Source organism: Pipistrellus hanaki (assembly GCF_964339955.1).
Source record: "Pipistrellus hanaki genome assembly, chromosome: 5".
In the NCBI taxonomy this organism is placed as follows: domain Eukaryota; kingdom Metazoa; phylum Chordata; class Mammalia; order Chiroptera; family Vespertilionidae; genus Pipistrellus; species Pipistrellus hanaki.
In genome coordinates, this window is record NC_140507.1 from 61434371 (window position 1) to 61456562 (window position 22192).

Genomic DNA, 22192 nt, shown 5'->3' on the forward strand with positions numbered 1-22192 from the left:
GACACAGACAATAGGGTGGTGAAGGCCTGGGGAATGGTGTCGGGGTGGACTAGAAGAGGTCAACGGAGTGGGGAAAGGGACCTGTGTAATACTTTCAACAATAAAGATTTTAAAAAAAAAATAACATTGAATAATTAAATTAATTTGAAAGAATCTCACCTGTGTGTTATGATTTTCTGTGCAGGTGTATAGGTTTTCAGAGTCTTGGGCATCATGTAAAATTTTTTTATAGTGTTTCAGTGTCACAGCGCATGAAATAGAGCAGACAATACTTCTTACATCAGCTCCTTCAGGCCACCGGTTGAAAAGCAAGGACAAGGTCTGATGTATCTGCAATAAAAATTTTTTTAAAGACCTACTGATTACAAGGGACAAGGTTCAAAGCTCAAGTGCTATTTAACCCTAGAAAAAGAAGTTTAATTTTCCCCACTAATAATGTTACTACTAAAATTTAATCTTTCAAATAATTAAGGAAAAATGTTTTTTAAAATTCTTAAGGAAGAACAGAACAATTGGGAAAATGTTTAATGAGAAATGATAATGTGTATCTAGCTAGGCCTAAGTATATTTTAATATTAATAACTATTTATCCTCCTGATGTGTATACTCTCTTACAAAACTGAATAGGCCATACCCCGTTTGGTATGTGAGTGATTAACTTGTAAAGTCTTCAATGTTGCCAGTTCAGACAATTTTCAGTGGCCACTGAGGCAACATGCAAAAATGATGTATTTGCCTGTTGGTCAAAGCTACCCTCTCATAAACTGTTAATTATAAGCCACTGTTCCTGAAAGTATTATCACTACAACCTCCATCCTTTGGAGAAAGTTGGAAAGGAGTAAGAAATTGAAAAGTTCAACAAAGTAACTAGACAAGAACAGGATGCAGACTTAATATAGTTTTTTCTGCCCTAACCGGTTGGGCTCAGTGGATAGTGCGTCAGCCTGTGGACTGAAGGGACCAAGGTTCAATACTGGTCAGAGCATGTACCTTGGCAGCTGATCAATGTTTCTCTCTAATCGATGTTTCTAACTCTCTATCCCTCTCTCTTCCTCTCTGTAAAAAAAATCAATAAAATATTTTTTAAAATATAGTTTTTTCTATCTGTGGCTGGGTATTAAATGCATTCATTTAAAAATGTTTGTGTATCTCAGCCAGTGTGGCTCAGTGGTTGAGCATCAACCTATGAACCAGTAGGTCATGGTTTGATTCCCGGTCAGGGCACCAATCCCCAGTGTGGGGTGGGCGGGAGACAGCCCATCAATGATTCTTTCTCATCATCAATGTTTCTATCTCTCCCTCTCCCTTACTCTTTGAAATCAATAAAAAAAAAAATTTTAATGTTTGTCTAGTGTCTACATCCTATGTAAGGTGTGCAGGAATTTTAAGATTGATCACAGGGCCTTTTGAGTTTTGAGCAGAGTAGTGCCATGATATGAGATTTATACTTTTAAAAGATCACTCTGATTACTGTGTAGAAAGTAAGTCATAGGGGATCGAAAGCACAAACAGAAATACATGTAGGATGATGTATCTTAGTCTCCTGCATTTTTTCATATAAGAAAGATTTGATAAAATCTCTGTCATAGTGATAGAAATGATGATAATTTAGCAGGTTCAGGATGTACAATGACAGGATTTACTAGTGGATTGGGTGGGGGTATGAGGGAAAGAGTGAAGTAAAAAATACCTCCTAGGTTTATATACTGAACAACTATAAGCATATTAACTGATATGTGGAGATTCAATGGAATGGGTTTGGACTCAAGGTCTTAAACTTAGCTATGTTAATTTTGTGATGCCTGTTAAAAATCCATGTGATAACCAGCATAGCTAAGTGGTTAGGGTGTTGGCACATGCACCAGAGGGTCTCGGGTTCGATTCTGGTCAAGGGCACATACCTGGGTTGCAGGTTCAATCCCTGGTCCAGGTCAGGTTGTGTGCAGGAAGCAACCAATTCATGTCTCTCTCTCCTCTCCTCTCCTCTCCTCTCCTCTCCTCTCCTCTCCTCTCCTCTCCTCTCCTCTCCTCTCCTCTCCTCTCTCTCTCTCCCCTTACCCCTCCCTTCTACTTTCTCTAAAACTCAATGGAAAAAATATCCTCAGGTGAGGATTAACAACAACAAGAAATCCATGAGATGTTTAATAGGCGGCTGTCTATGAGAGAAACTAAGACAACACACCTAGTCTTTCAAAAAGAAGACTGTGAAAGAAAAATATCAGATAGTGAGGTTGGAGTAATCAAAAGGATAAAATAACCACTGACTTAGGTTCCTCATAAGAGCTCACTCAAATATCAATGGCTTAACTTCCATACTAACTACGCAGTTTTCTTTTCCAGAAAACTAAAAAATGCATAGCTTTTAGGTATACATTTCCATAGTAGTCACCCAGATATTAAAAAATAAAAGTTTGAGCCGAAACCGGTTTGGCTCAGTGGTAGAGTGTTGGTCTGCGGACTGAAAGGTCCCAGGTTGGATTCCAGTCAAGGGCATGTACATTGGTTGTGGGCACATCCCCGGTAGGGGGTGTGCAAGAGGCGGCTGGTTGGTCGATGTTTCTCTCTTATGGACGTTCTCTCTCATCGAGCTCTCTATCTCTCTCCCTTCCTCTCTGTAAAAAATCAATAAAATATATTTTAATAAATAAATAAATAAATAAAATAAAAAAAGTTTGAGATCTTAAAATTATCATATTAGGTTTCTTCCTCCAATTTTACTATATGTTTTATAATCAATAAGTTTAGCAAGACTCCCTTTGCCTCAGTGCTATGCAGCTTGAAGAAGAAAGTCCATATAATCAGCAAGGACCTGAATGTTGGTTTAAAAAAAAAAAAAAGTCTGTCTTCTAGAAGCAATAAACCATTAAAAGTATATTGCCTATGTGCTGGGCTTCAGTTTCCAAATAAATGTGTTGTTACCTCTTTCTGCATTTCTCCCAAGTTTAGTTTCAAATGACCATAGAGAAATATTTCTCTCTCCTGTAACCTTTGGTAATACTCTATTATGAAGGCACGTAAGGCGTGTTGCAGTTGTGTCTCATACTAAAAAACAAAACACATAGGTAAGTTGTCTGGTTCGAATAAAAATACCTATTGCAAACCTGTAGTTAAAATAAATACAAGGTGAATATTAATGCTTATTATTATTTGACTACAGACAAAACAAACAAAAAAATCCATTAATTCAAGCTAAAATAGACTTCTACTCCCTTTGAAGTATTCACTGCTGAGTTTACTAGAATATAAGAAGAGAAATTAAAATGTTTGTAATTCAAATAAAAGCAGCCACTAAGAAAATGCTGGCTTTAGAAGTACTATAACTGTTCTATATTGCCCCACACTTATATGTTATCTATTTACAAAAAAAAAAAAAAAAAAAAAAAAAAAAAAGAAGAAAAATTTTAAGTAATATTCTCAAGCCTTGGTATCTATTCACAGCTATTTTTTAAAAGATACAACTACTCAAAATAATTGCAAAAAAGGACTGACAAACAAAATGATGAATATTTTCTCTAACAGCTGTCTTAATTTTAAAAGTGATAATACAGACTAATCTTCCCAGATAATATATATGTATACACATATATACATTTATGTGTAAAACATATACACAAAATGTATGCAAGTTTAATATACAGGAGCATATAAATGAATATGTATGTTATATGAGTGTGTACATATGTATGTGCAGATACATGTAGTTTATGTACAAGGTGCTGGCTGGGAATTTCCCACTGTGTCCTCACATGTCCTTGGCACTGTTCCTCTGCTGAGTCTATTGTACTTGACCTTAGCCCATACTTTTCCTCCCCACTTTTCAAAATTGCCCAAACAAAGGCTTAGTATACAAGAACTTAAGCTAACTTAAATTCTGCCCTCTTTTCCCATGTTAGAATATTCCTTCAGAGGGTTCTTAAGCCCAAATTTTTTTAAATAAAGACTTATGGTTCTCTGGTTGATTTTTCAACATTTATGTTGCTTATTTATCCTGGGAAATTTAATATAACTTACCGTTTCAAAAAACTGTTTGTGCATATAGAGACTTGAGGCACAGTATCCATAAATTCTAAGGACATCTGACTCTATTCCCAAAATCTGTACAATATTGATTTTCTTCTGAAGAGCATGCATGATCAAAATGTTTAAGAAGTCTGTTTGACGAGTTGTTATTCCCTTATCTGAGACAATGAGGAAATATGGATAGCATTCTTTAAGAAATATCTCCCATTCTGGTGTCAGACAGTTGGAAAATTCTGTATGAATAGTGACATCAGTATTGTATTCTAAATGATATATCAATATGGTACGAAGGGCCAGAATTTCAGGGTGATTATAATACAGATTTTCTGCATCCTGTAGACAAAGGAAATCAATGTTAATTTTAGTGATAAAAATAGACTATCTAGTTATTTTTAAAATTTAGCATTGCATATAAATTGTTGTATTAACATAATACAAAGATTCAAAAATTCAAGGTTATTTGCTTAATTTTTCTAAATACTTTAGAAATGTCAGATAAAGACTCATTAGCTATTTCCCTATCAATAATACTTGGTATTATTCCAATTAGTATAGACTTTAATTTCAATCTGAACAAGCAAAATATATAAAAGTAATGACTGATAACACTTAAAAATAAACACGTTTTCTTAGCCTCTATGAAATGAGAACAGAAAATTAAATGTTTGTTACCTTAAAAAAAACTATTACAAATTTGGCTTCCTTTTGAATGAAATCATGCAGAAATTGTTCTACAATATAAAAGAAGTGAAGAGTTTGTCCTTTCTTGAAGTTCACATTAAGAAAACAAGTGATGAGTAATGAATCTCCATCAATCAAAAAAAATTCAGACTCAACAAAGTCTTTAAGTAAGCTCACCATTCTGAATAAAAACATAAAACAAGCAATGCAAAGATTATAAAGATAATAGTAGCTTAAGATAAAATCCCACAAGTTTAATTGGTTTCACAAATTTTCTTCAAGTCTAAGCAAGAATCTTAAAGGAAAACTGACCACACAGTTCTATTATAGTTAAGTAACAATTTTCCAGAGCATGCCCATTACTCTGCAATTGTAAATAAGTCCTCAGTTAAAGTATGACTGATTCTATAGTGAAACTGAAATTCATTGGTGCAAGCATAAATTTATGCGAAAAGTGCCTCTCTATTTTAAATTTATACTTATTGTTTTTGTACTTCCAGTGTGAAAAATTAAAACAGTCATAATCCTTGGTCAATTATATGTACGGAACTATCTCATTGTGCATTTTAAATTAACAAATAATGAAGAGCTGTAAACTCTTCACCCATTCCAAAAATTTTCCATAATTTTTATCTACTATATGAGAAGTTGTCAAAACTTATCTCCCTCACTCTCTCTCAGAGGCAACCACTGCCTTGAATTTAGTTTTCATCATACTTTCTCACTTTTTAAAAATTTTTATGACAGTATAGTGCATGCCTCGTTTAGGATTTTTATTAAAAGAACAATGTCTTATCTGAGTTTTATGGAATTTTCAACATAATTACCAATTACTATTAAAATTCTAGTATATGGTTACAGGAAGCTATATTTAAATAACTTTATTGTTGTATAATAGCAATTATATATATATATGTATATATGTATATATATGTATATATATCTACAACAATATATTTCTCCTTTCAATGAGCATATGAATTATTTTTTCTGTTTATTGCTGTTATAAACTGTGCTGCAATGATCATTTTTGTGTCTGTTTCCTAATACACAGGTGAATCTCTCAGTATCTATTTATAAAAATGTAATTACTAATTTGTTCACCATAAGGCAATAGCAACGCATTTTCTAAAGCAATCCTATAGAGTTATACCTACATTAACAGGTGTCAGAAAATCAATTCAACTGCATGATTTTCAACACCTGGTGTTGTACAAAACATGAACTACATGCTTCTAATTTAATTTTTTTATTTTGCTTCTTCAGTTTTGTGGCTAGGATGTGTGAAGCTACTAGATGCTACTAAAAAAATTAAAACTGCAGAAACGTGAATTCTGCTGTGCATTTTTTTTAGAATTTACTCTTTGCACATTTTGACACATAAAGTAGTAAACCAGATTGCATTCTCTGCAGTCAGACTCCTGAGATTAGAATCCTGGCTCTGTTTCATACAAATTCTGGGAGTTTCTTTGTTTATTTATTTTACTTTCTAATATCTTTATATTTTAATTGAATTTATTGGGGTGACATTGGTTTACAAAATCTTACATGTTTCAGGTGTACAACTCAACAAAACATTGTCTGCACACCGCATCATGTGCCCATCATCCCAAAAAGAGTCTCTTTCAGTCCCTACTCTCCCTCCCCTTCCCTGTTTGCCCACCCCTACCTACCCCCACTGCCTTTCCCTCTGGCCATCACCACACTGTTGTCTGTGTCTACGTGTTATATAATGTGTGTGTGCGTGTGCGTGTACGTGTGTGTGTGTGTGTGTGTGTCTGTGTGACTATTTATTTATTTATTTATTTATTTTGCTTAAAACCTTGACCTTCTTTTATCTAGGCCCCACTAACTCTATTCCCCTCTGACAGCTGTCAGTCTGTTCCATGTATCCATGCCTCTGTTTTGTTTGTCAGTTTATTTTGTTCATTATGTTCCACATATAAGTGAAATCATATGGTATTTGCCTTTCTCTGGCTTATTTCACTTAGTTAATAATCTCCAGGTCTATCCATGTTGTCACAAAAGGTAAGATTCTGCCTTGGTTTGGCTAAGTGGATAGAGCCTCAGCCAGTGGACTGAAGGGTCCTGGGTTCAAATCCAGCCAAGGGCATGTACCTCCATTATGGGCTTGATCCCTGGCCCTGATTGGGGTGCATGCCGGAGGCAACCAATCAGTGTGTCTCTCTCACATCAATGTTTCTCTCTGTATGTGTCTCTTCTTCTCTCTAAAAATCAATGGAAAAATATCCTCTGGTGAGGATGAACAACAAAAAAAGTAATAAGATTCCACTTAGTTGTTTATTTGCTTACTTTTATGGTTAAGTAGCATTCTATTGTGTAATTGTACCACAGCTTTTTATCCACTCATCTACTGATGGCCATTGGGCTGTTTCCAGATCTTGCCTTTTGTAAATAATGCTGCAATGAACATAGGGGTGCATATATTCTTTCAAATTAATGTTTTGAGTTTCTTCGGATGTATTGTACATATTCCCAGAAGTGGGATCGCTGGATCAATAACTAGATGCAGTTATAATTTTTTGAGGAAACACCATGCTATTTTCCACAGTGACTGCACCTGTATGCATTCCCACCAACAGTGCACAAGGATTCCCTTTTTTCTACATCGTCACCAGCACTTGTTGTTTTATTGATGGGACTACATCAAACTGAAAAGCTTTTTCACAGCAAAAGAAAGCAGCAACAAAGGGAAAAGGGAACCCACTGAATGGGAGAACATATTTGCCAATGACACATCTAATAAGGGGTTAATTTCTAAAACAGAGGTTCCCAAACTTCTTTGTGCCGTAGACCCCTTGCCATGTTTTTCGGTTTTGGGTAGACCCCCTACTTACCTGATATTGATTTTTTTGTAAATTTCTAACTGTAGTGAAGTTTAATGTTAAAATTTAATAAAAAATAATGTACCTACTTTTCTCCGGCATTCTCAAACAAAATAACACTGATTCACTATAATTTGTATGATAAACTACCAGTTTATATTTTTTAAAATATTTTCTCAGCACTTTCCTATTCAAGATTCAGGAAACGAATGAACGTATTTTTCTCACATTCATATTTATAGAGTGACGAATTGAACAAGTCGGTGCAAGTTCGCGAAGCTTTGAGACAAAAATTGGCAAGAATGTTTACTGCGCGTATGCTTGTAACAAGATGATACTGGTATATCATTATGTGCAGGTTTTTATCCTACAATTTACACAATTTTATAAACATATATAATAAATTTTTTACTTCATAGATACTTTTATAAATAATTTATATGTTTTTATATTATAAGATAATATGATGTAAGTAAATAGGTACTATCAGTGTATGTTGAGATCCACTATCGTGGACCCCCATTTTCATTTCATGGACCCCCAAATTTTTTTTTCGCTGACGTAGACCCCTTGCAGGTTGTCATAGACCCCTGGGGGTCGATATAGACCACTTTGGGAATTACTGTTCTAAAATATATAACTCATACAACTCAACACCAGGAAAACAAATGACCCAATTTAAAAAAGGACAAGCTCTGAGACTTTAGATTACTTATTTCTCTATTCTGTGCTCTATTCTCAACTCAAGTGGGAATTTTAAAAAGTTAAAATTTCATGTAGTTGCTGTGAGGATTCATGAGATAAATATTTATACAATTTTTAGAAGTATTCTTATGTCATATGTTTAAAATATTCATATCATAAATGATGTTTGGGGTTTGGGTTTTATTTTATAATTGCATGCAAATGGCATTTCAGCACATCTATTCTAAATTATTTTAGAAAATTGGAATGTGGAGATCAGCGATATAAGATCAGACTAAATAAATCACCTATAACAAGAAATTCTACTTTCTTCATCCCTAGAGGCTAGTATATTGATGAGCACACAAAAATAGCTATTGAGGGAACTAAAAGATGCATTAGTTTGGTGTATTTGCCCTGGTTGCTATTAAATAATGTTTAAAAAAATACCAAATTTCAATTTTATGAAATTTTCAAAGATTTTGACATGCAATATGATGCCAATTAAATTGCTACTTTAGTTTCACACGAGAATTAAAAAATGAGTCTTTCCTCCACTTATACCCTTTCAATTTTTCAGTATATTATTCCTTGCTACTGAATAAAAGCCATATAGAGAAATCCTTCCCAAGAAAAGAGAATATTTACCTATTTTCAGAAATATCAATCTTTTGCCCCACTTGCAGTTTACCCAAAATGATTCTTAGTAAGAAGAAATAAAAAATATGCCGCAGAGAGGAAATGAATTATTTATAATCATATAATACTTTAAGGATTTGTGCTGCACTTACTTAGATTTTGACAGAGTTTTCCAAATATCCATTGAGAGGGTCCTCAGAATTCGCTTACATTCATTTAATCCTTTAAAATAAGTAACAAGTTTAATACTCAACTTTAAAATAATTTTAATTGATAATTCCTTCTGTTGCTAATCTTGAGAATACTTATATTTTATACAAGACTGCATAAGCATGGATGAAATATTCAGTTACATGTCAAAAGATAAACAGATTATGCTAAAAATGAAAATATGCCTATATTATTTACTAAAAAGAATAAATATAAGCAAGGCAAGCCAATCTTACAGTTTTAAAATTTGATTTCTCATAAACACAAAATAGTAAATTTCTAGTTGCAAATGAATTTTAATGATAAACATAAATACAAGTCCACAAAGACAAGATGTCCAGAAAATTGAAAATTTAACGCTTTTAAAATTAATCTATATAAATATATTGAAAGACATCTTTAAACAGATATATAGATATAGATACAGTGTCTACCTTCAAAAGTTTTTTCTTTGCCCTGGCCAGTTTGGCTCAGTGGATAGAGCGTCAGCCTACAGACTCAGGGGTCCTGGGTTCAGTTCCTGTCAAGGGCATGTACCTTGGTTGCAGGCACATACCCAGTGGGAACTGTGCAGGAGGCAGCTGATTGATGTTTCTCTCTCATCGATGTTTCTCTCTGTCCCTCTCCCTTCCTCTCTGTAAAAAAAATCAATGAAATATGTTTTAAAAAGGTTTTCTCATTAAGCACAAATAATAAAATGATAAATCCTTTATTTTTCTACTCTTCTATATACTGAGGGAAGTGGGGGAGAAAATTTGATCTAATTCATTGAAATAAATTACTCCAGCAAATTTCTTTGTAATACTCCATGTCCTTGTTAAATGCATTCTATTAAGAAATTAGCACTTGTAAAGGAAACAAACATTCACCTATTTAGAATGTGAGGTCTGAGGCGGGGGGGGGGGGGGGGGGGGGGGGGAGTAAGCAGGAATATTGCAACACTATAGATTTCTTGGCATTTCTGTTACAGCGTAAGAATCTCTCATATTGTTGACTGATATTAATTAATTGAGCCCTCACAACTGCTTCTTTTTCAAATAAAGTGAATTTGTGCATAATGGAGGGGTATTAGGTATTATAAAAGCATATTTTAAAAATGTGGGGTACCTAGACATGCCTATATACGGGACCAGATGTATCAATAATAGGTAGCTCCTCACTTCTAAAAAGTACTTTGAAATTTATTAACTAAATGGTAAGGCTACACTTGGGTGTATATAGTAATTTCATTAAAATTGTACTTATTTAGTATTTGTTGCAATTAACATAGAAGTCTCCAAATGTCTTCATTGTTTTGTGACCCTGTAATTTCATACTTCCATTTTATCATTACTATTTTCATGTCTATGCTGAGAGAAGCAACCAAACAAGCTAGCATTGTGATTAGTTACAGACTCAAGATTTAAAGTTTTGTGTAAGCAGAAATGTTTTCCGTTACTAAATATTAAGTTTTGCTTATTAAAAGCCTGCCTAACTGGTGGAGTCATGTGAAAATATTCATTTAGAATAATATTTCAAAGTTTACTCTCAATTGCATCAATAATTCTAAAAACACATTAAATTGGTCTACTGTATTTCTTTTACTTGTTTTTATTTTAGTTTGTAAGAAGGCAAGAAATATTTTTTTTCTTTTTTTTTTAAATCAATCTTTATTGTTCATATTATTACAAAGGTTCCTCATTTCTTCCCCCCTCCACCAGGTTCCCACCCCACCCTCCACCCCCTCCCCATCCCCATCCCCCATTGTCCTCATCCATAGGTGCAGTTTATGTTCAGTCTCTTCCTCCCTCCCTTTCCCCGATAGTAAATCCCTTTTCAGATAGTAAATCAGTTACTTAGCATTTTCTCATATGAAGGCAAGAAATATTTCAATTTAAGCTTAGGTGAATTATGAACATTTGCTGTGGGTAGTTACTCATACACTAGAGGCCCAGTGCACGAATTCGTGCACAAGTGGAGTTTAGCCAGTCTTGCTCCGATTGGGGCCAGGCCTGCTGGAAGGAGGGAGGATACAGACAGTCGACTGGCCAGCCCCACCCCCAATCAGGGTGGGTGAGCAACCAGTCATTTCAGGTGTTCCGGTCACTTGACTTCTATATATATCTATATCTATATATATATATAAATATATTTAGAGCATCCAGATGAAGAATTCAAAAATCTTGAAAATTTAATCAAGGTGGTTAATAAAAGGTGGTTGGTGATGGGGCAACCCTACATTTTGGTTGATCATTCTTGGGGGGAAGCCTGATAATAATTTAAAAGAGTATAAAAAATAATAGCAAACATCTATGTATCAAACATTGAAATTAATAAATGTTAAAATTTTGCCCTTTTGATTCAAATTTATTTATTGAAGGGGAATAAATACTGAAGATGTAGCTGTATTCCCTTCCATTCTGCTGTCATTAGCTGGCCACGCCATTGTGATATTTCTTTGCCATAACTTTGTATTAACACATACATGTCCTTCTTTTTCACCTTCAATTAAATGGTATCATTCCACAACTTTTCTTCATTCAACTTTATGATTTTGAGATCTATCCACATTGATGCACATTTTAGCAGCTGATAATGCTCTCCCATACAATTGTAACACCTTCTGAAGCTAAATTCCATAATGATAGACATTTGGGTTGTTTTCTTGCCACTGTCTTACAAATTATGGCATATTTTACATTATTTTTTTCCTTTCTTTATTTTTTAATTGAATTTTTTGGGTTGATGTAGGTCAATAAAAATTTTAATATGTCTCATGGAACATAAGCAAGAGAAATTCTCTAAGAGGGAGAGATTAGAGAGGTAAGAACTGAGAAGTTGGCTGTTCCTGCCTGCTCTCCAGCCCCGCCCCTGCCACAGGTTACCCTCTGTATGTAGGGTGACTGGTGGGGTAGGGTCTTTGTCCTGGTGCCACTCACATCCTCTGCTACCCACCCTCGGTTCCCAGTTTGACATCAGGGATAGGAGCCTGCTGTCTCAGGAAAGGTACTGAGAGGTGGTCAGTAAGCCTCATAGTGACTGGTCCAGTGGTTGTTCTGGTCATTCTGGTCAATTTGCACATTACCCTTTTATTATATAGGAGGATGTGCTAATACACTGTAGGGCGGAAGTCAGTTTACAGCTGTTTATATGGAAAATAATCCAATAAAAATAATGTCATAAGAATAAATTCTGTTTCACATACACTGTAAACCCATTTTTGCCAAATCTATAATTAATTTAGGAACTCAGGCTTAACATTCCGTTACTCTTTAACCTTTTGAGTCAAGCAGAGTCTTGAGGACCTGCTTTTAAAGTCACAGTACTATAATCAGAACCACGTGAGAACCTTATTAATATAATTGTTGATTCTCAGTCCCTATCCCTAAGGATTTATTGATTTAACTGGATTTATGAAAATTCAAAGAACTATACCTAAGTGGAGTGTAATAAATATGTATTTAAGTTAAATGACATCACTCATACACACTCATTTTAAAAAGATTCCTTAACCTAATTTTTGTTTACAATATAGATTCCAAGCCAAGCAAACTATTCAATCTGGGTCAACCAAAAACCAACAACAAAATTCTTATTTAATATAAAAGAGAGAAAGCATGAAGGCACTGATATTGTTCAGAGACTGAGAAAGAGAGAGAGGAGGAAGAAGAGGAGGAAGAGAAGGAAGGGGGTGGAGGAAGGAGGAGGGAGGGAAATTCATCCATGGGTGTGGCCTCACCTGATTTTTCTGAATCCTGGCTGCTTTCATCTATAGCTTCAACTTCTGATGGCTTCTCTTCATGCATTCCAGACTCACATGGTAACTGCCCAGAAGCTGGCTCTTCTACTAAGTCTTCTGAGCTCAGATGATCTTCTTCCTCAGATTGATCAAATGAGGACAAGCTCTCCATGGTGTCACTGTCATCAGAGCTGTCACTTTCAGTATCACTCTCACTTTCACCTTCGCTGCTACTAGGGCTTGATTTTTCATTTGACAAAGTAGGTTCAGAAGCCATGTTCTATAAAAGCAAAGCTCTTAATTATCATCACACTATAGTTTACTTCTTCCAAAGGTAAAATCTGTTCAATTCCTTCTTCTCTCTAAATCTCCTCCATATCTAGTTCCCTAATGAGGATACTTTTTCATAATCCTCTTCCCAAATATGTTTGCAACTAAATTACTTAAACAGGATGGTGGAGCTGCATGGTAGGGCAAAGCCTATTCCTGAAAATATGTATGTGAAAGTCATATTTACAGAGACAAAAAATAATCATGTAGACATTTAAAGGAAGATTTGATCTAAAAAGAATAATAAATGGTGAACATTTCTATGTAAATTTTAACATTGGAATAGTCTAGATAAATTTCCAGCATTTTAAATATTACTTTGATTGTGTTCTTTTATTTCATAGCTGAGCACATAGACAACCAGATTATAATCAATTACCACTCTATTAATGCTTAAATTTGCAGCTTTCTGTGTACCCAATGACTTTCATCATTTTTTTTCAAATGAGTTTATGAAATATGCATCATCTCACTGTATAAACAGGTGAACCCTTCCTTTATCTGTTCTTTTTTAAATAGTAAAATGTTTAAGTGGTGACATTAAGAAAGCTACAAAAACTGGGACACTATCTTGTAGGCTAGCAGATAGCATAACTTCATGTTATATCAAAATGTTTATTCTCCAGCTTATGGAGAAAAGAATCAAGTGTGGTCCCTCAGAAATCAAACTAATAAAGTTTCACTGTATACCTAAATCAAATAGATACAGTCATAGGTGCTATAGATACTCAGATTCACAAGACAGTTGCAAGCAGAAGGAATGATTATCTGTGAGTAAACTCCAATCTATAGTAGCATTAAAGGTGTCACCAGAAGTTTTAATGTCATGGACTTTTTAAATGAAATCACAGATGTAATTATCAAATTATATAAAAATAAATTACACCTACAGAATTACAAAAGCCAGTGTTTTATTTTTGTAAAAATAGTAGCTAAGAGTTACTTGGCTATATAATACCAGTCATCCTACTGAGTGCTCATAATAATTTAATTAAATAATTAATTAATTAATTAATCTACCCAAACAAGGCCTCTAGCTTCTAAGAAACATCCACTCATCTGTCAAAATTCCATATCCATTTATGATAAAAACCCTCGCCCAGCAAGAGTGGCTCAATAGGGTGACCAGGCTGGCAGAAGGGTTAGTGAGGGGCGACCAAATGACTAAACAGCAGGCTGCATGGGACGGCCAGACCCATGGGGAACAGGGAGAGGATGTGGGGGCAGTTGGGGGCAACCAGGCCAGCAGGTTAATTTAGAGGTGATATAATGAGGGTTGTATTATAGCTAGTAAATGCACTAGGTAGGATGGAAGCAGAAAATGGAGAATGCCATGGAGAACTAAATAAGGCTTACCAGAGGATAAGTTATTTTAACTTGACTTTTAAGAATTATCAGGAGCTTTCCAGATAATGGCAGGGTAAGAACATTCTAGAAAAACAAGGTGTTCAAAGGCCAACAGCAGATCTGAGAAGGCAGAGTTTGAATGGAGTATCTCACTAAGTTGCTCAGGTTGTGCCTCTAAAAGATTAGAATCAGTATCTTCCTTAGTTTGCAAATAGGATATCTATAAAACTTATTTGATTAATCCCATTGGTCAACTGAACCAGGAAATAACTGAAAGTATACACTAGACAATCATGCTTGTCTCAATGATTAGCATAAATACCATTTTCTCTCCAATGTTTCCCTGGAAATAATCCAACAACACAGGATCTAGGGAACAATCTAACAGCAGCCCTGGCAAGCATGCAATCTCATTGATGTCACATTCTTTACACTTATTTTTGTTTTAGTAAAATGCACATGAATTTAGCAATCTACCACAGAATATATCAGTATTTTTAAAATACAAAAATTCGTGGTTTCAAAAAATATTTTCTATTCATCCTCATATAGCTCTCTGAATAATTCCCTAGTGTTAGAATTATTCTCTCATTTAACAACATCATGCAACTAATAAATTGAAGAACTGATTTTTATCTGATCCAAGGCCCTTGTCTTTCCCAACAATACCATTGTCATCCTTAAAGGGAAGTGGCTACTCCAGTGAGCCTCACAATTAGATTTTACAAATAGCTACCTAGACAAGAACTCTTATTTCCTTTGATTTCACGTTGTGTTGAAATATTGTAGAAATATAGCCTTAATTGTTCAGAGAACCCCAATTAAGTTGAGTCATCTATCACCATCTACCCCAAAGAGAAATACAGTTTCCTACTATTAAACTCAGAAATACACTCAAAAAGATTCTGTTATTTTTTTTAAGAGTATCAAATGATTTTACTATAAAACTTAGGCTAGCCGGGACCGGTTTGGCTCAGTGGATAGAGCGTTGGCTTGGGGACTGAAGGGTCCCGGGTTCGATTCCGGTCAAGGGCATGTACCTTGGTTGCGGGCAGATCCCCAGTAGGGGGTGTGCAAGAGGCAGCTGATCGATGACTCTCTCTCTCATCAATGTTTCTAACTCTCTATCTCTCTCCCTTCCTCTCTGTACAAAATCAATAAAATATATTTAAAAAACAAAACAAAAAACAAACAAAAAAACTTAGGCTATTTATTCATCATTCACTTTCTTATAAAACACACACACACACACACACACACACAAAAAAAAAAAAAACAAAAAAAAAAAACCCTCCCAAGACTTCCTATCCTTGAGAGTAGGAAGCCACCCTGGGCAGTGACCCTGCAAACCTTCCCTTTACCTAGTGCCTGAGGGTCCTCGTGCATTCTAGGGTCCTGTGTTGGTACCTCTTTGGGGAAAGGACGCTGAAGCTACAAGAGTCCCGTACAAGAGGGTCACCACAACGTTGAAGCTATTCGTACATTCTAGCTTGCAGCTGAGAAGCAATGCCAACAATAAGCCCAGTGGCAAACCTCCTCCCAGCTCACCCACTGCCATTCCCAGAAACTGCACCTTTGGGACTGCTCACGTTCCTTCACTGTAGCTTTTGTGTATCCCCCAAAACAAACCCTAAAACCCACACGCAGTCTCCAAGTTCAAGTATGCAGGCCTGTTTCAGCACAACCAGGGATAGTGTAGCGTTTCTTTCTTGAGATTTCTTAGTGTCTGCGGGTGTCATCCTGGGGAAGGCTGGCCAGTGGCAGGGGCACACAGGCCAGCGTTCCTCCTGTCAGACAGGGTCCCTCCCTATTCGGTGTGGACACCACTCCAAAGTCAAAGGTGAAATCACTGGCGACATTGGCCTGGCTTCATTCTGAAGTTATACCTAGTACCACTGTGAACTGAATCTACTTCGTAACCATTCTATTATTATTATTATTATTATTATTATTGTTGTTGTTGTTGTTATTTTATTATTATTGATTTCAGAGAGAGAAAGGGAGAGAGAAATAGAAACATCAATGATGAGGGAGAATCATTGACCCCTTCCCTCCTACACGCCCCCCACTGGGGATTGAGCCTGCAACCTGCGCCCTTGATGAGAATCAAACCCAGAACCCTCGAATCCACAGACCAAGGCTCTACCCACTGAGCCAAAGCAGCTAGGGCTCTGCACCATCCTTCAATGGAGCTTCCTCAAGAGGTCAGGCATGGTCTGAGCGGGCATCCTGGGCTGGGCCTGGGAGTCCAGGTTCCAGGGCTCTAGAGGGCGCGCTGGTGCGGCTTCTTGTTTTTCTGGGCCGCCAGCAACTCCTAAAATGCCTCCTTCTTCCTGTGGCCTGAAGAGGGGGTTTCTTTTGGGATCCACCGCCTGAGAAATAATCCTGTCCCCTCCAGCTTCCTACACCCCCGCCTGCACCACGCTCTGCCGCAGATCATTCCTTGGATTCCCATTCCATGCCTGCTGGTCCTTAGGGGCTGACACAAAAGTCTCCACTCTGAGCCGCAGGTTCTGGTAAGGGAGCATGGGCCAGCAGTCTGGAGGAAGCTGTCAGACAGGCCCTGGCTTTTGGCTTCTGAGCTGCTCCGCCAGGAGCGCCAAGTGCTGAGGATCTCCGGGAGGCAGGGGAGCCGGATGATGGCCCAGCGCCCGAGCCCTCCCACCCCCACCCCCCTCCCACCCTCACCCCCATCCCTACCCGGTGGATGGCGGAGCCAGTGTCCCTGCCCAGGGAGACCTCACAGGGATGCTTGTCGGGGGCTGCGAGGAGGAGCAGCTGCAGGTGCAGCGGGGGAAGCGAAGGGGAGGGCGGGGAAGGAGGAGGCTGAGAAGGCAGCGGAGAAAGAGGGCGCCGCCGGAGGCGGAGAAGGAAGGGAGGAGGCAGCTATTGAGACAGCCCATGTGATGGAATAAGCGGCAAAAACCATGTTAGCAGTATTTACAATCTAAGTTTGCCAACGACCATTTAAGGTAAGCTTCTCACTAATACCCTTGTTTCTCTATCAATCAATCCCGAGAAACTCATCATTGTCCCATCTTCGACTTCCCAAAACAGTTAGAAATAGACACTTAAATTAACGTGTGTGTTTGTGTGTGTGTGTGTGTGTATGTGTGTCCTTTATGTTTGCCTTGTCTGTTACATTAAGCTATAAGCCTCATGCAAAATTGTGTACCAACTTCTTTTTCATACTCAAGCTCGTACTGGAAAGTCTTAGCATTGTTTTACCAATAAAATCCCATAGCCAAAACCGGTTTGGCTCAATGGATAGAGTGTCGGCTTGAGGACTGAAGAGTCCCGGGTTCGATTCCGGTCAAGGGCATGTACCTTGGTTGCTGGCACATCTCCAATAGGGGGTGTGCAAGAGGCAGCTGATCGATGACTCTCTCTCTCATCGATGTTTCTAACTCGCTATCTCTCTCCCTTCCTCTCTGTACAAAATCAATAAAATATATTAAAAAATAAATAAAAATAAAATCCCATGTGAAGCATCCATGCTGGCATCAATCTCAAGTGGATATTGTAGTTTATTTGCAAAGAAATTGTTTTTGGGACTACCCCAAGTCTAACGAACCTTCACGTATAAGTCAGCTCTTAGCAGTCAGTCCTTTCTTATATGGTCCTTCAACATAAGCACTCATTTCCCACCCTCCCCTCACCAATTCATCTACACAGAAGGCACAAAATCCCTTTACCTGGGGCCTGTAGTTTCCTTTTCACAGTCCAACAGCCAGCAGCAGTCCCAAGACAGGGGGAGTGAGTCGGCCGTGATCAGTCAGAGCTATGCTATTTCTCTAACTGAACGCAGGGCAGCAAGCTCTCTGCATCAACCAAGGCATTAGCTTTCGTTTCCTGGAGAGGCGAAGGGGAATGATTCAGCAAGATGCCGGCTGTTTTGGCCACACCCTTTAGAGAAATAAACGTGGAAGGCAAAGTTCTAATACACTTACCTCCTTACTTCACTGAAGTCTGGCACATGCCTGGCTAGTCACTACTCCAAGGACTTAGTCCAACCATTCCTTTAAAGTTTAAACTCACAGTTGCCTGCCTACTCCTCCACCTTCTTTTATTTGCTTTTAAAATCCTACCAAAATTAGAGCAAGAATGGGAGTAACTCTTGGAATAAAAATTTTTTTAAAAAGTGATTTTAAAATCACTTACTGGAATGGAATGTCCACTGGGAAGTAAATAAAGCCCAGCTATTCAGCAGCAGTGCTCTGTGGAGAACCAGCACAAATGAATCTCCCTCATGGCTGTATATTTTATATCATTGTAGTAGATATAAAGAATAGTTTAAACCACTTTGGTTTCTAAGAATCCTGGTGTTCAGAATTGTTGTAGTGCAAGTATTTTAAATAATGAGAGTGGATGTAGCCAGAGAAAGTAAAGATCCCTAATATGGTACAGCAATGAATTCCAGAAAACAGAATTCTTCCATTTCCCGACAAAATGAACCACAGGTATTTTCCTAAGCGAAGCAAAGTTTTGTATAAAAATTTTCACCCAAAACATCATCTTTAAGTAAAACATCTGGGTAACAGGGCAGAGTAGAACTTTTGCTCTGAGGATGAAATGCTTTGTTCACATTTTGGGTCTAAAATAGAATCTAGAACAGTGACCTGAGGCTGAGGCTAGAGAGGAAAAATGATTACAGTTGGCTCTTAAACAGCCTGGGATTTAGGGGTGCTGAACCCTGTGTAGTCATAAATCCACGTGTAACTTTTGATTCTACAAAAGCTTGATTATTCATAGCCTACTAATTACTGGATGCCTTACCAATAATGTTAACAGTTGATTAACAAAATTTTTATATAGTACATGTATTATTACTATCTTCTTATAATAAATTAAGCTAGAGAAAAGAAAATGTTAAGCAAATCAAAAGAAAAAATACATTTACAATACTATCTTTATCAATACTATAATATTACATTGTTTACAAGACAAATGGCTTTTCAGTACCTATGTCAATATTGTCTCATATGTAGTAAAATAAATTCACATTTATAGGCATATCAATTCATACACTGATAACAAACAAGCAGCACATGACTGATTCATGACAACCTAGTATAATTAATAGGATTGTTTCTTGGTCATCTAGCCTATATACTAATAGATGATTCATTATAAAATTTTACAATACATATTATTACAGTCATTCGGAATAGTACAGTATTGGAAACCATTTTTTTTTTTAAAACCACTTACCTGTAATGATAGGTTGATATGTAGTCTCTCCAATTACAAGAAAGATACACTGCATTATAAAGTAATTCTTTGAAAGGGAAGTTATAAAACAATAAGTAAATATTATTAATTTTATATTAAATACCACTTACCTTATACTTATGTAAGAATAGGCTATCTACTTCCATACAAGCCATGCAGATAATGTTCTATTCATTGACTACGTAGGCGATGGTGCTAATGACCCAAGAACACCTCATACAGTTTTATTATTATGCCATGAAGTTATTATCATCACACAAAGACACTCACACACATATATAATATATATTTATTAACTGTACATTGTAAAAAACAGATTATTATTTACTATTCATCAAGTGGAAATGGATCATCATAAAAGTCTTCATCCTTCTTTTCTTCACATTGAGTGGGCTGAGGAGGAGGAGGAGGAGGAAGGAAGGGTGGTCTTGCTCTCTCCCTTGACTCCGTGGTGGCAGGGGTGGTAGAGGAGGAAGAGATAGAAGGGGCAGGAGAGGCAGCCACACTCAGTGTAACTGTATAGAAACACATCTTCGTTTTGTCTGATTTTTTATTTTTCTAAAAATGTTTCTATACAGTACCAGTCCTTCTTCCACCACTTGCCTTAGTTTCAGTGCCAGTGTCCTGTAAGGGTCCATGTTGTAAAAGAAGTCAAAGCTGTCTTGAATAATCAAAATACTTGTACCTGATTGTCTGATGGCAATTTGTTTTCTGGATTCTTCTGACTTCTTCCTCGTATTCTGGCATTGGTTCAGAAGCACTCATCTCCATTAAGTCGTCTTCTGCTAATTCTTCAGGTACATTGCCTAATAGCTCTTGAATTTCTCTAAGATCCGCATCTTGAAACCCTTCACCACAATCACCACCATTTTGCCATATCCACAGCGGCTTTTATAACTTCCTTGATTGACTCTGTCATATTTTATGGTAGCAAACAATGAAATAGACTAGTATTTACATATATTTTATGTATTCATAAGATACCTAACTTTTTCTTAATTTTGTTTATATTCTAGGCTATATGGTTCATTTGTGAGTTTTTTCAAATTATTGAAAATATAAAAAAATATGCAATGTATTTATTGAAAAAAAATCTATATATGAGTGGACTACACAGTTCAAACCCATTATTCAAGGGCCAAATGTATGCATAAACTATCATATAAAATAAGTATGTGTGTGTAAATGGATTTTCAGATGCATAGATTGAACATAGACCAATGGTATGTAAATTAAACCCATTTTATTACTGTGTAGTTTTCAAATGATTTATATACAATTAAAATCAAGATAAACCATCAGCTACATTTAATTTCCAAACATCAGAGGATTTATATCAAAGTTCACATTTAAAATTTTTAATTAGTAGTTTAAGATTACTGGAAGATACTATTTTAATAGCCATAAATCTAAATCATGTAATCACATTTAGGTCAATTAGAGAGAATCTATTTTAACTGTAGGATAGTGTAATCATTTATTTTACCCTTAATAGACACTTTACAAACCATGAAATTGTGGGAAAATATGTTCAGAATGTGATACTTGTTTAAGTCTCTCAGTGTAAAAATTATTTTTGTCACTGACAAAGTCCTTGAATTTCCTCAATCAGTCTGAAACTAGCTGATACATAAGGATTATTATTCAACTATATGAAGAAACCAAAACTCAAATATAATATAATTCACTCAGTGGTATTCATAAGAGAACATGGCAAGTTTGATTACAACTCTGACTCCAAAGTGCTTGCTCTTTCTACTTCATCATATACGTATTTCTGGAAAAAAGAAACCGTGAGAATCATAAAATATGACTTGAAATACCCATGAAAATATTTTAAGTGGTTTGAAAAGACTGTTTTTAGACTTTGTGAAATTTTTCAGAAAAGGTTTTGCTCAGTTGTTCAAATGCTAAGACCACATTGTCGTCTTCATCTTCACATAGTTCACGCAAGGAAACACTGCAAATGAAAATAAATATATATGAAACACCATTTCAGAGGAGTGAGTATTATAAGAAGGCTTTCCTTCCCAGGCAGGCAGAATCAAGTAAATCTCACTAGATGATGAAATGTTAGCAAAATATGAAGAAGAAGAAACATATTTCGCTCAAAAACCCATGCACAAAACACCAACAAAGATCACAAGACAGCCTATGTCTTGTATTACTATAGCCTATGTCTACTACTAAGAGGATTTTAAAACCACCAAATTCCAAGTAGCCTGACCCTTACTCCCTTCAGTGGCAGCCACACAAACTCCCCTTCTTTTCTTCAAGTCCCCTATGGGACCTACAGGCAACTACCTCTCCAAAGAGCAAAATATTCCTTCCTTTACCTGGATGTATGAGAAAATAAAGAACACATGGTGTGGTAAACAGAATAATGGCCCCTCAAAGATATCCAAATCTAATCCCCTGAAATTTACGAATATGTTTACTTCCATGGCAAAGGTTACAGATAAAATTGAAGTTGCTGATCCAGCTG

At 36.4% G+C, this 22192-nt stretch overlaps 2 protein-coding genes across 4 annotated transcripts in view; both read right to left on the minus strand.

The window, feature by feature from the left end:
• The window catches only part of LOC311622498 (putative ATP-dependent RNA helicase DDX60), a 76931-nt gene extending 58366 nt beyond the window's left edge, over positions 1 to 18565 (minus strand). Inside the window, exons 1-8 of one of the 3 annotated variants that reach the window (XM_084883719.1) lie at positions 18426 to 18565; positions 18171 to 18327; positions 12799 to 13078; positions 9023 to 9092; positions 4693 to 4882; positions 4012 to 4353; positions 2920 to 3042; positions 160 to 330 (exon numbers count right to left, since the gene is read on the minus strand). In XM_084883719.1, the coding sequence (XP_084739845.1) occupies positions 160 to 330; positions 2920 to 3042; positions 4012 to 4353; positions 4693 to 4882; positions 9023 to 9092; positions 12799 to 13075 (1173 nt within the window). In that variant the 5' untranslated portion in view covers positions 13076 to 13078; positions 18171 to 18327; positions 18426 to 18565. Of the gene's footprint in view, positions 1 to 159; positions 331 to 2919; positions 3043 to 4011; positions 4354 to 4692; positions 4883 to 7014; positions 7040 to 9022; positions 9093 to 12798; positions 13079 to 17175; positions 17609 to 18170; positions 18328 to 18425 lie in introns of those variants that run through there. The other 2 variants (XM_084883720.1, XM_084883721.1) reach the window with 2 other exon arrangements.
• A 2370-nt stretch (positions 18566 to 20935) lies between these two features.
• The window catches only part of LOC311622500 (putative ATP-dependent RNA helicase DDX60), an 89312-nt gene continuing 88055 nt past the window's right edge, over positions 20936 to 22192 (minus strand). Inside the window, exon 38 of the mRNA XM_084883725.1 lies at positions 20936 to 21667. Within this exon, the coding sequence (XP_084739851.1) occupies positions 21568 to 21667 (100 nt within the window). The 3' untranslated portion in view covers positions 20936 to 21567. The remainder of the gene's footprint in view (positions 21668 to 22192) is intronic.